Consider the following 13337-nt stretch of genomic DNA (forward strand, 5'->3'; position numbering starts at 1 on the left):
AATAGTAAAGAACGTCCAGTATTCCCAGTCGACATATCAATATTCCCATCCAACACATCAAATGACCCAGCCATTTTCCGCTTTACGGATTGGTCGTGGTCCATTAACCAAGCCGTAAATCTGACAATTTCAATTTTTCCTCAGTTTAGGTCAAAACGTATAGGTCTTTACTTCTTAACACCTAGCCGAAAATGCTTATAAAATTGAACTAACATAGAACACAATATACCAAAACGGTTTTTCATTCATTGAAGGAAATAAAATACCATTAGATTGAAAGAAATAAAATGCAATAGATCATAACATTGTTTAATAGTAGGTTTCAAGGTTCATAGTATAGGGTAAAATCATAGGGTATTGTTTTCCAAGATACGATAGAAATCTTCAAACTCAAAAATTTACCCATGAACTGCCTTGTATCCGGCTGGTGCTATGTTCCACTGCAAAAATAAAAAAATCAATTAAAAGTTAGATAGTATTATTGAAAACTATTTATAGCGAAAGATATTATTCTAAACTTACTTTAATAGCAGACATCATAGTGGGTTAAGCTTCCTTTACAACTTTAATTTCTTTTTGAATACTTTGCATTCTTCGAAGATTTTCTTGAATCTTTCCTTGACGAGTGTCAAAGATCTCGAGTTGTGATTTCCGTCTAACGCCACAAAGACTATGAATATACGGTTCCAAAAAGACATAAATGTTTGATCTATGTTAATGTCGAGATCTTCATCATGTTGTCTGACCGTCACCCATGCTCTAATAATAGCAGAATTTTTCTTTATAAGCGTATGGGGTTGGAGTAACCATGATGTTTTTCCTTCTTGTTTGGGATGGAAAATAGATGAGAATGAATTTGAAAGCTTAAAACTAGAATATGGGTGAGGAAGAGATGATAAAAGGATCTCTTTTTATAGAGTTTAATGATGTAACAGCTAATGTTTTGAAAACTAGTCGTTTTAAAGACTCAACCATATTGGTCCAAGTCAAACAAGAGCAATAAATGAATCTGTTGAGATTCTCGGCATCAAACACTTATAGGTTGCGCAACCGTTTGATAAACTTACAGATAGGTAACCAAGCCGTTTGTTACAATCACGGATGTGTTACCGGCCGTGAAACAGACACACGTGATTCTGGATGATGAATCGACTAAGAGTTCATCCTCACCCAGCTATGTCTAGGAACTACGACTAGGAGTTTCTAGATTGCCAGCCGTAAGTGGGAATCGTGGCTGGGTCGACATTATATCCCAGTCGTTAGATAAATAAACTTAGATTTTTCCCTCAATTTTTAACGGATTTGATCCAACAAAATTGTTAATAAGATTGATTATAAGGTTCTGCTGAGTCTTTTAAAAATTGTGGTGAACCGTTTTGCTTCCAAGATTTTCAAAAAATTTCATCAAAATTACCCCTCTTAATCTTCTAAAAAAGAGAAAAAAAGAAACACAAATTCATACAATAATCATAATTAATTTGGTTAATTACCTTAACTAACACTAATCTAATTGAGGATAAATTAACCATTATATAAAAAATAGTTGGATAAAGGGTGATTTGGATTAGTATTTGATGACTCATGTGCAGTCCCAAAAGCCCGGGTTCAGCCCAATAATAGTGTTCAACTAAAAACAGAAGTTTCCCATCAATTTTCTTAATCAACTGAATAAAATACAATTTTGTGCAATAATTTTCTTACCTCATTAAATAAATAACTCAACTAGACTACTAGAGTACAGTTTTCTGTACTAATTGTTCTTCATAACTGAAAAGGTACAAATGTACAAGAAATGCTATTGAATGGTATATGCGAACTGCATTCTTCTTCATGCTTGAACCAGAATATCACTCTTTGTTCAAGATTTTGGGAACTTTGATGTATGGTTCCTCATAACTTGGAACAGCAGATAAGATCGCTTCCCTAAATTTGTAACATCCAATTAGTATACAATTTAAATGGCTATGAAAATGTTTGCCGTATTATTTGAAAAACAAGTGAAACAATACAAAGGAAACAAACAAAAAACAAAAAGAATACCTATTGCCAAATGTTTCGGGTACATCATTTCGTAAATTGCCACCTTCCGTATCTGTAAATAGTAATGAGTCAGATAATAGAAGCAAAGCAATATGCCTAGTGAGCGAGGTAAGGATGTATAGCGCAGATCGAGCTGGTACAGTTTGTAAAATTTACATGAGACTGAATACTACTAGCATATATCGCAGCAGAACAAAAGAAAAATGAGCAATTGACTAATTGGGCATTCTCACTAGTCATGACTAACAAGAATCATAAACCGATCAAATTAGCACCCTAACAGAAATTCCTAGACTTATTGTTAATTTCTTTCAGTGTTAGTCTGTAAGTTAGAGCCTCAAGTTGGTTTCTAGTAACTACTGTGAACAGTATTATCTGCACATAAACTTGGTTGAAGTTCGAATGCTTAAAATTGAAATTTACGCAGCAGGCACAATCTATTTATAACTTGATATGAAACTTTTGCATGCGAAAATGAGTTTTAACGGATTAACTCTAAAGTACTAGTGAAGTTATGGAAGCACCTGCGCGAAGTGCTGGTTCAATGCTTTGAAGATCAACTGCTTGAAGTTGTCCAAACCTGTGGCCAAAAGATGCAAATTCAGGTCAACTCTAAGAAGTTAACAAACCAAAAGTGAGAACCAACACCTAATAAAATTCAGGTCAACTTCTAATAAAATTGAAAACACAGAAGAAAAAAAACCTAACTAGCTAGCACAGTGTAGAATACAAAAGACGAGTTCAACAAATCTAATGCAATTGAGGAAGTATCACAACCAACTACGAATCCCACTCCAACAATGATCAAGCTAGGACATTTGGATTTCCTATATTAAGATTACCTCATAGAGGGGAAGACAACAAAGATTCAATGTAGGACATGCCAGGTTAAATCATGACAAAAGATATATATATATATACTACTAACTGATAAGATGAACATGTTCTGAATGTTAACAGAAGTTAATTTAATACTGGAAATAAAAGGAAAGGAACTGAAGTTAAAACGAAGTTTAATTAGAGTCTACACATGATTCTTTTGCAGCAAACATGACAAAGTAGTCTATCTTAGCTTATGAAAGCATATAGATGAGAATAAGCATTTATGTTTTGCTAGGTGGTTTCTTGATTGCAGTCTTCTAAAGAAGATAAACAATGGCGATGGAATACTTAGATTATTATTGTATGACTATGGATCTTTTGGGTAAATAACTATACATTGATTTTCCCGATAAATCGAACAGTTCAAACTGAATTTAAGCAAATCTATCCGATGATATTTGCTTATACAATCACTGGACTTTGGAGTTTGGATTCAGATAATGGTGATTGTTTCCTGTCAAAGAAAATAATATGCCGTAACTAACAAAGTGCATTCAAATACTAGTTCTAAAAGTAAGGCGTAAGCCATTCATTGTAATAACAACATTGACATGAGAATTCTGATACAAGATCAGTTATGATAGTAAGCCACTGATAATTTTACTACAGATAAGCCATGTATATACTCTTGTAATCTAAACATATACAACACTTATAATCCAGTGAACAATAAAGGCTTGGTGCTGATCCGACAAACAAACTTCTACTTGAGCAATCCTTCAAAGTTTCAAGCATATTACTTTTAAAGAGATTATAAAGTCAAGAGACTGAATCTCTAAATTGTCTAAGTTGCGGGAAGTTATAAAATTTATGTGAAAGAATTTTAACAGCATCTAATTAATCTGCCTCTATCGGAGGTACTAAAGACTTCAACAATTCGTCTACACCTACAGAGGGTTTCCCCTCTTAGTGAATGACACACTATGTGCCTCCCTCAAGACACTTGGTCCTCCAAAGCATCTAAAAGAAATAAAATTACAGGACAAATAAATATTGTATCCGAGGATCAACATCTAGACAAACGATTATTGGGAATCATGTCTTGTCAATGTCTAGATAATCCCACCATAATCATCATTAGTGTAAAAGCTCACTTTGATTTCTTCAGCAAAATTGAATCAACCCAGTTTCAGAAAATATCAAAAAGCTCCAATTTTTCTATGGCAACTATAGTATATTGTCAACTACTTCAAATACAATATATTAAAAGATCTTGATTATGTAGAGAGATCCAAGCTAGCTTTAGTGAAAAAGAGAGAAAATGAAAAGAAAATACTGCCATTTAGTACCTACTGACTAGCTGTTGGAAAATACTGTCAGCGTTTTAGAAAAGAAAGCCAGGTTGGTTCATCAAACGTCGAGAACAATTCCTACCACTGAGTGAAAGCTCCCTAGTAACACCCAGTTCCCCACAAGAGCAAAACCCATCCTTGAAATGATGGAATTGCCTCACCACAATCTCTCTATCAACAATCTCGGAAATGAATTTGGTTGCTTCGAGACAATCCCCAAAAATCCTAAGGTTTTTACTTTTTAAAAGTCACACCGCAGGTCCGGTATTCAGTAATCCAAAAGCAACTGCTAATCTCTCCATAATTAAATAACATTCTCAGTGACTAATGAGGCTTGGTGTCGTTGACATAAACAAGCATCTACTTGAACAATCCTTCAAATGCTTCAAGCATATTACTGTTGATAGAGATATTGAGTAAAGAGACCCAATCTCTGAACAGTCTGAATTTTTGTGGTGAAGATTTATGTGAGCATATTAAACAACAGCATCAAATTCATCTAACTCTATCGAAGCTATTGAAGTTGCTAATATGTATGACAATGATTATGAGCAAAAGTGGTCTCTCTCACTAAACTGACAAATCCTCGAATTATAAAAGGCTACAGAATGACATTCCAAAGATAGCTAAAATCATTCCCGTTTATAAAAATGCTCAAATCACCACAAAATGATCAATCCTGTGGGCTAGACATTCAAACCCTAACTTTTAAATTAGCAAACAATCATTTGAACTAATCAGTAGAACTAAACATTCATCGACTATGATGATACTACCATTTCAAACGAAATCAAAACAATGTAATAAAGAGAGAATTACCAGTCAATTACTTGTCGAATTTTAGGAGCAAACTCCTCAACCTGAAATTACACAGTATATGACCATCATGAACAAAAGAAGTGAAAATCAAATCAGTAAATAGAGAATTGATAGAGAGAGTGAATTACTAACTTCATTTGGTGTGAGGGAGATACGAGCAGTTTGAGCTAATCTAGAAACATCAGGAGGAGGAAGTACTGAAGATTGAGTTGAGAAATTACGAGGTTTATTAGCATTACTGCTGGTTAGTTGTTGTGAGAACCAAACAAGAGATTTATGCTGTTGATAATGGTGGTGTAGCGAAGGTCTGCACCTAATTGCAGCATTCGCATACATTCTATCTTTCTTGCTGGTTCAGGGTTCAGGGGAGGAGACAGAAGAAGAAGAAGAGATAACAGGAAAGAAAAAGAATCAGGGTTCCACTCATATGATATGTCAGCCCGCGGCCCGTCAACGTGTGCAGCTTACAACAGGAAAGGTGGTGCGAAGTTGCTGCTGGAGGTTGGCCCTTTGTCCCAGTATCGCAGCTGTGAGTCTGATTATGCGGCATTGGTGGCTGTTTGCTGCTCCTATGAATGTTTGGAGATTTGAGAGAGTATTGATCCAAGAGACTCGGTCTCTGGATAGTCAGAATTTTTCGTGGCATTAGAGGTTTATATGAACATATTTCAACAGCATCTAGTTAATCTACCTCTGTCAAAGCTACTAATGTTGTGAGTATCTATGACTCTATAAGTAGTAACAAAGAGCTACAAGAACTACGATAAGAACTACAATAATACAGACTAGAACTATAAGAGCTATGATGAGCTTGGAGAGTTGGCCATCACTGGATCCTTCATCAGATGTTCAAGGACATGATTGCGACCAGCTTCCACATAGCAATGGATTCCCAAAGAAGCTAACAACAGATAAAATAAAGGGGATTTTAATAAAGTGCCACACTTTAGGTTTTGCCTTTAAGAAAGTGCCACCATTTTTTTCAGAGTTTATAAAATGCCACACATTTGACTTTTGCCGTTCTATTTTTTTGAAAAAACAGTAACCTGGCGTTAGTAACCGTTAGTGCTTACGTGGCATTAAATCACCCCTATAAAATGACATTGAAGCCCCTGGATCAGTAATATGGAACGAGTTAACCAGTGACTGAGTTAATAGTTAACTCGTGACTCGGTCCACGTGAAAAAAACGTGAACAATTTTATAACGGTCGGAAGACACGTGTCATTAAATTCTTCAGATCTGGAGAAATTTTTAACGGTCATATTCAGGCCATATTCATCATTTTCAAGCTGTATATATAGCTATGAAGAACACAGACTCTTCTTTACTCAATTTCTTCAGAAGTTCAACACAATTTTCCAACTAGCAAGGATGATAAATTTTTCAACACAATTCTTCTTTACACACAAAAATGAGCCAAAGGGTGATAAATTCTCCAAGAAGTAACAGTTGCAGTAGCAAAAGCAGCAGCAACAGCAAAGTTAGACAGCAAAGCAAGATTATCCCATCAAAATAAAACTGACTTCTGGTACATATAAATGTCCAGACCAGAATCAGTGTGTAAAGCAACAAAGAAACCTAACCAACCAACACCTGCCTACCAGCAAAGTTCACAACAGATCGAACACACCAAAAACACACACACACACTTCTATTTCCTAGTCTTCATAGTCTTCTTAGACTTTGCCTGCTTTCCCTTTGTGACTGCAAGATGTTGACTCACAGATCCAATACCAGCAAAGTTCTGACTGAAATTTTGATTATCTTGATTAGTGCCAGGTCCTGCTGGTGGTCTTCCATGAGTGTTAGGTCCTGCAGATGAGTCACCAACAAATGATGATGTACCTCTAGATGTGTTTGCCTTTGCTTTACCCCTTGCAGTGCTACTTTCAGGATGATCTCTACTAGTGAAGGTGCAGTTTGCAGCATCATACTCAGTGCTTGGATTGAATCCAGTTTGGTTTTTACCAACATCACCACCAGCACAGGTTCTCTTGTTGTGACCAGCAGTAGATCCACATTTTCCACACTTTCTTTTCTTCACCACAGTTTCAGGTTCATCATAACTTCTCTTCCTCTTCTTTGCTGGTCTTCCAGTTTTTCTCTAATAAGGAGGAGGCTTTATGTTGACGTCCATGGTTGGATGCCAAAAGAAGAGATAAGAAATGAGAAACTTAAAGTAATGAAACCCTAAAGATTCTTAAATAGAGAATAAAGAAAAATAAAGATATAATATCTTAAAAGTAAATGCACCACATTCAATAAAGTTTATAAATGTACCTGATCTTCCCACACCCATTCAGTTATGTCTTCTAATGATTTGACAACATCTGCATATGTGTTCCTATAATATTCCACAGTATAGTAAGGAGCACAATAGTTGTTCAACCAATAAAATAAATGTGTCAGTACTATGGACAATACTACAATAAAGTGCATGAATAATACAAAGAACTTACTCTTTCCAGTTGGGCCTTAGCAGCTTCAATGCACATACAACATGTTGACAAGGGAATCCCCTTAGCTGCCATTGCAAACAAGTGCATTGCTTGTCTACAATATTCACTGTGAAGATTTTCTTGGTGATCACATTAGTTACCAAATAAATTTGTCCAACGACACTACCTTCTGCATCGAACTTACCAACCAAGTCAAGCATTTTATTTATTAATTTAACAGCAGCAGAGACCAATCCATTTTCATCCCACTTAGCAGATTCTTCCCTTCTCTTAAAGAACAAACCCATTACTAACTGACCGTACATCATGCCTAGTTGAATTATAGGTTTATCTCTCATATTAGAAGCCATGGAATTAAAAGATTCAGAAAAATTATTATTCATATGCTCACAACAGCTAATCGGATCAAAATAGGCCTTAGACCAAGTACCCGGATCTTCTTTCCTAAGATATTCACCAGCATCAGCATTTTCTTTGCATATGTTTTCAAAGTGCTCCTACATTGCAAATAAATCACAATTATATATAACCTACAAACTAACAATCAAAAAATATGGGAAGTTTTCTGACAAGAGGCACAAACCTGAAAATGCTTTACTTTGTAAGCTTTGCATGCATTCCACAATGAACTGTGTAAGGTGGGTGCCTTGTAGTACTTCTTGAAGTTATTTGTATAAGTGCCTGCATATGCAAATAAATAGTTAGTTCTTGAACCAATAGAATACATACATAATGTAAAACAGAGGATTAAATTTTCTTACCTGAAACAATACCTAACTCTTGCACCAGGGAAAACCTTAGGAACAGCTTCCAACAGGCCTTTCTGCCTATCAGAAATAAAAGTAATTCTTCCAGCATAATGTGCATTGATCATTGGAGCCAAGTCCTTGAGGAAGCCAGTCCAGTTTTGCTTAGTTTCACTCTGACATGCCTTAATGACTAAAGGAACAAGATTTTTCTGACCATCAATTGATGTTGCAGCCATTAGAACACCACCACGCTTTCCAGTTAGATGGCATTCATCTAACCCTATGACTGGTCTTCCAGATTTCTGCCATCCTCTCATTGGTGCAGCAAATGAAATAGTCATGCTCATGAATGCCTTATATGCAAATTAAGTAACCAAACTATGTTACTATTTGAGCATAACATACAAATAAATAAGAAGTATTCAGCTAATGCATACCTTTTTTTCCCATAAGTGTATTTAGCAACAGACCCTGGATTAGTATGAGCCACCATTGCATAAAAGATGGGTACATCATTGTAGCTGTCTTCATACTTACCAAACAAATCTTCTAAAAGAAGATTTCTTGCCTTCCATGCATAAATATATGGTATGTTGATGTTATGAGTAACAAAAAATTCCCTTGCAATGTGTCTAGGCTTTGGAATTAACGCCCCAGCTGTCTGCTTTAGCTTATCATGTACAACCTCTTTCACAAACTCAGGATCTGCAGATCTGTTAAAACTCTTTGGATTACCAACACAAGTATGTTCTAGATTTACCTTCCTAACAATAAAAGTAGACTCATGCCTTTTTGTGCTAGCATTCACAAACCAGTTACAACCATACTCTTCCCTAAACCTACATCTGACTCTTAATCTTTTTTTGTCACTCTAATATGTCTTGTATTGACAATTTTGTTTTACACAGTAACCTCTAAGATGTTTCTTAAATGCCTTCTTGTCATTAAAAGCATACTTTACCACAATCTTAGTAGGATCAACATGAGCAACCTCTTCTTCTTCAAGGAATAAAGGTTCTTCTTCTTCATCATTGGGCATACTAAAGTCTTGTTTCCATTTCTGATAATTAAACTCTGGTATGGCATCTGTATCATCAATTACTTCAGGACCATATTCTTTATCCTTACTCCCACAATCATTAGAAACTGCAATCAACAAATAACATCAAAGTGTTAATAAATTTTAAAAAATAAACAATAACAAATTATAAACACTAAAACCCCTTAATACTTCCATACCTTCTTCATTGTCTTCTTCTTCTTCGCTACTACTTGAATCGGTGCTTTCATATCCAACTTTATATGTCTTGACAATGTCTTCATATGCAATATCATTCTCTTCATCACTGTCAAAAATTGGTGGAACATTTGGGTCTTCAATGGGGTGACAGTCATCTACATTTGTGTTCTCTAGCACCACATTCTCCTTCTCTTCATCATTGTTGAACCTTGCATCATTGTTGTTCACTACATCACTGTTGTTCACTACATCACTATTGTTCATTGTATCAACCCAGTAATCATGATTGAAGGTCTCAGTCACTTGAATTGGTACACTGCTTGAACCAACAACACTGGCTTGACTAAGGCAAGAATAACCTTGAGACTCCACTTTAGTTAGCAGATCCATGAACAATTGCCTAGCTGCTCCTCCATTTAAGTTTTCCTTCTCTGATTGAGTTTTCAACCTTGGTGACCTCCTTACACCTTCTCCATTCTTTTCTTGATTTCTCCTCACAGACTTTTCCTTTGAAACTGGCCTCTTAGCAATCTTATTAGGGGACTTCTTCGGAGTCTCATCAATTGCAATTAACAATGACAAGCGCAAACAAATAAACCCTTTCTCATCAGGTACAACATGCTCCCAAAACTTAAACAAGTCCTCATTTGATTCCAAAACCTCAGCCAAACATGGGTCTGTAGTCCAATATAAACTTAGAATTTCCTTCTCATTAAGGCGCAACTTAACACACAACATCTTCTCAAATTCCTTGAGGTCAATTCTTTCTCTATCCATGTGAGGGAATATCAATGTCAGTTGACTGTTTTCAACAAACACGTTGATGTCTCTATATGGATAATATATTTCATCACTGCATCATAAGTAACAATGAAACAATTCAGTAAAACAATACCCTAATCACAGAAAACCCCCAAAAATAAAACCAATACAGACCCCAATATCTGCAAACCCTAACTACAGAAAACACTCAAATTTAAACCCTAAAATCGAACATGCAACAACATCGATTTACATAAAAAATTAATAAGAAGATGAAAAGAGAGATGGGTTTCTTCAGAAATGGAGAAAAACGAATTTAGGATTTTAGTAAATCATACCACTTGTTGTTACTCCCGTTTTTCTTCTTCTTCGGCATCTTCAACTTTGTTGAAACCCTATACTCAGAATCTCGATTGATCAAAATTCCTAAACTAAATCTTTCTGTAGAACCCTAATTTTTCTAACCTAAGTTTCTCTGCTGGAAAGACATGGAGAGAACGAAGAAAGAAAATAGAAATGAGAAAGTCAAACCCTTGGTGTGCTTTCATTCTCGCGAGGATAGGAAGGTAAATTAACCAGCTACCACGTGTCAAGTTCTCTCATTGCCACACTCTAGAGCCGTCAATGTATAAACAGGTGTCAGAATCTTTACCTGGTCAGCGAACTTTTGACCAGCCAAGTGGGTGCAGACGGAAACACTAACGTTTGTGGCACTAAATAAACTTTCAGAAAAACGGTGTCATGTTCTTATATCGGAAATGCAGATTGTGGCATTTCCTTAAAATAAACTGTCAGGAGTGAACAATATATTAATCCAATAATAACTCAATCAGTTAATAATATACCTTGCAGGCGGAAACTTCAAGTTAGGAGGAACTAGACCTGACAAGTTGTTGTTTGCAAGATCCCTGTATCCGCATAAAAATGGAGTTAGTGAAGCATTTTAGTTAACACCAGTGCACCAAACTGACAGTTGATAAACCAAGGCCTTACAAGGAGTTAATATATTGCAATTGACCCAATTCGTCTGGGATCTGGCCTGAGATATTATTGAAAGACAAGTCCCTATGAGATGTAATAGCAAGGTCAGAATCAAATGGCACAACAAACAGTATTTAATATGTCAAACGCATTTGGTTGTTTGTAAACTTACAGAATCTGAAGATTTCTGAGATTTCCAAATTCGGCTAGTATAGGACCATCAAGATGGTTCTTGCTCAGATTCCTAGATGTGAAAATGCACAAGTTCATTACTAAGAATTTCTCATGAAACTAAGTTAGAAAATATTCATAGAAAGAAAGTTTTACTGACAAGGTAACAAGATATTGTAGATAACCAACTGATGACGGCACACCTCCTGAAAAGTTGTTGCTAGAAAGATCCCTACATCATAACCTTAAGTTAGCTTAAAGATTATTTACGGGGGGTAGAAAACAATCCAGCTCTTTAGACTTACAATGTGTTCAGATTTACTATTCTTCCAATCTCAACAGGAATACGTCCTTCGAAATGATTCGTGGAGAGATTTCTGCAGATTACAAAGGAAAAATGTTTAAAACGAACAACGAGAAAAGAAGCGATAATTCTAAACAGAGAAGAACACTAAGAGAGCTTAAAAATGCTTACAAGTAAGTTAGATTTCCCAACTTCTTGAATCCAGAAGGGATAGAGCCACTTAACCGGTTGCTGTAAACATTACTGAAGACATGCAAATAACAAGAACGAGAAACAACAAAAACATTACTGTAAAATACATATGGCAAACCGATAAAACTCACAGCTGATTAAGCGCTGTGCACGAGCTAATATTTTCTGGAATAGGTCCTTCAAGAAAGTTGTTGCCAAGATTCCTGTATCAAGAAGTTACATTTTTCAGAACTTTCTCAAATTTAAACAGCAAACAGTTCAAATAGAAATACAAATTAAACTCACAGTAATAACAGTTCTTGTAGCTTCCCAAGCTCTGCTGGAATTCTGCCAACTAGGTGATTGTCATTCAGCCGCCTGTTTATGTACCTTATTTGTCAAGATTGAATATCATTATCATACTGAAGGAAAACACTCACAGATAACGTAGTTTAGTCATTTTTCCCAGATCCTGGGGAATTGATCCTGTCACTTTATTTCTATGGAGGTTCCTGCAGAAAACACTCGCAACAAATTCAGCATTCAGTATACCAAGTGCCATTAAAAGATACACACCACATCCCTGAACAATGAACCAAGCAAACTCACAATGTTCCAAGGTTAGATAGATTGCCAAGACTCGGTGGAATCATCCCAACAAGTTCGTTCTCGCTTAAGTCTCTACAAACATTCAAAAACACAAATCTTAGAATATTTACAGCAATACAAGCAAACATAAATGACAAGTGGTCAAGTGCAAATACATACAGCAAATGAAGGGCTTGCATCTGACCCAGCTCTGGAATGTTCCCAGTAAGCTGGTTACCTTGAAAAAACCTAGTGAATTAACAGCCAATTACCCATATTAGATCGTCTGTGGGAGCTCAACTTTAGAAGTCATATCAAATACTACATAAGTAAATAAAATGAAATAAGTAAAGAAAGAAATCACACAAGAGCCTAGCCATTTGTAAACGACCAATACTGTGAGGAATTTCCCGGGCGATCTGATTGTGTGCAAGATTCCTGAAACCATATTAAATTGTCATAAACACGAGTATTTCAATCAAGAAACTATTGAAAAAGTGGTAGAGATGAAGCGACTTACAAGATTGCAATAGTTGTACAATTACCAATATTTTCAGGGATGATACCACTTATGTTGTTGCCACTCACATCACTGATATAGGTACCATTGAAGTCATAATTCTAATAGAAAAAACTAGATTCAGGAATAGAAATAGAGCAACATTCAAAAAAGAGTTAATACTTACAAGTACTGCAGAGTCAGACCAGTCATTGGACACATACCAGGAGACAGTCTCCCATGTAAATTATTTTTTCCCAGGTCTCTGCACCACCAATTACACTCTCAACAAGATAAGAATACAAAGACAAATAACCCTCATATAAGTGATAAATTAGCCATGATTATTGTGAAGTATACAAAGTACTTACAAATACC

At 35.8% G+C, this 13337-nt stretch overlaps 1 protein-coding gene and 1 long non-coding RNA gene across 2 annotated transcripts; both read right to left on the reverse strand.

Moving 5' to 3' along the window:
* Window positions 1-226: 226 nt before the first annotated feature.
* Window positions 227-665, reverse strand: LOC113354581. Its single transcript, XR_003361965.1, has 2 exons — window positions 523-665; window positions 227-440 (listed from the first exon to the last, which is right to left on the reverse strand). It is a non-coding gene; the product is annotated as an uncharacterized LOC113354581 (long non-coding RNA).
* Window positions 666-1628: 963 nt separating this feature from the next.
* LOC113353548 (glutamyl-tRNA(Gln) amidotransferase subunit C, chloroplastic/mitochondrial-like) lies at window positions 1629-5418 on the reverse strand. Its single transcript, XM_026597113.1, has 5 exons — window positions 5166-5418; window positions 5034-5074; window positions 2565-2620; window positions 2041-2092; window positions 1629-1923 (listed from the first exon to the last, which is right to left on the reverse strand). The coding sequence occupies exons 1-5, from the start codon at window positions 5367-5369 to the stop codon at window positions 1848-1850; spliced, it is 429 nt and encodes a 142-aa protein (XP_026452898.1). The 5' UTR covers window positions 5370-5418; the 3' UTR covers window positions 1629-1847.
* Window positions 5419-13337: the final 7919 nt, after the last annotated feature.

This window comes from Papaver somniferum, chromosome 2 (genome assembly GCF_003573695.1).
Source record: "Papaver somniferum cultivar HN1 chromosome 2, ASM357369v1, whole genome shotgun sequence".
NCBI classification, from domain to species: domain Eukaryota; kingdom Viridiplantae; phylum Streptophyta; class Magnoliopsida; order Ranunculales; family Papaveraceae; genus Papaver; species Papaver somniferum.

What these genes read in the sequence shown, in the direction of transcription:
- LOC113353548 (XM_026597113.1), bottom strand. Translation starts at nt 5,369, where the DNA reads ATGTATGCGAATGCTGCAATTAGGTGCAGACCTTCGCTACACCACCAT. An exon ending in TCTCCCTCACACCAAATGAA is followed by an intron (nt 5,075 to 5,165) that starts GTTAGTAATTCA and finishes GTGTAATTTCAG; the next exon opens with GTTGAGGAGTTTGCTCCTAA. An exon ending in CCCGAAACATTTGGCAATAG is followed by an intron (nt 1,924 to 2,040) that starts GTATTCTTTTTG and finishes TTACAAATTTAG; the next exon opens with GGAAGCGATCTTATCTGCTG.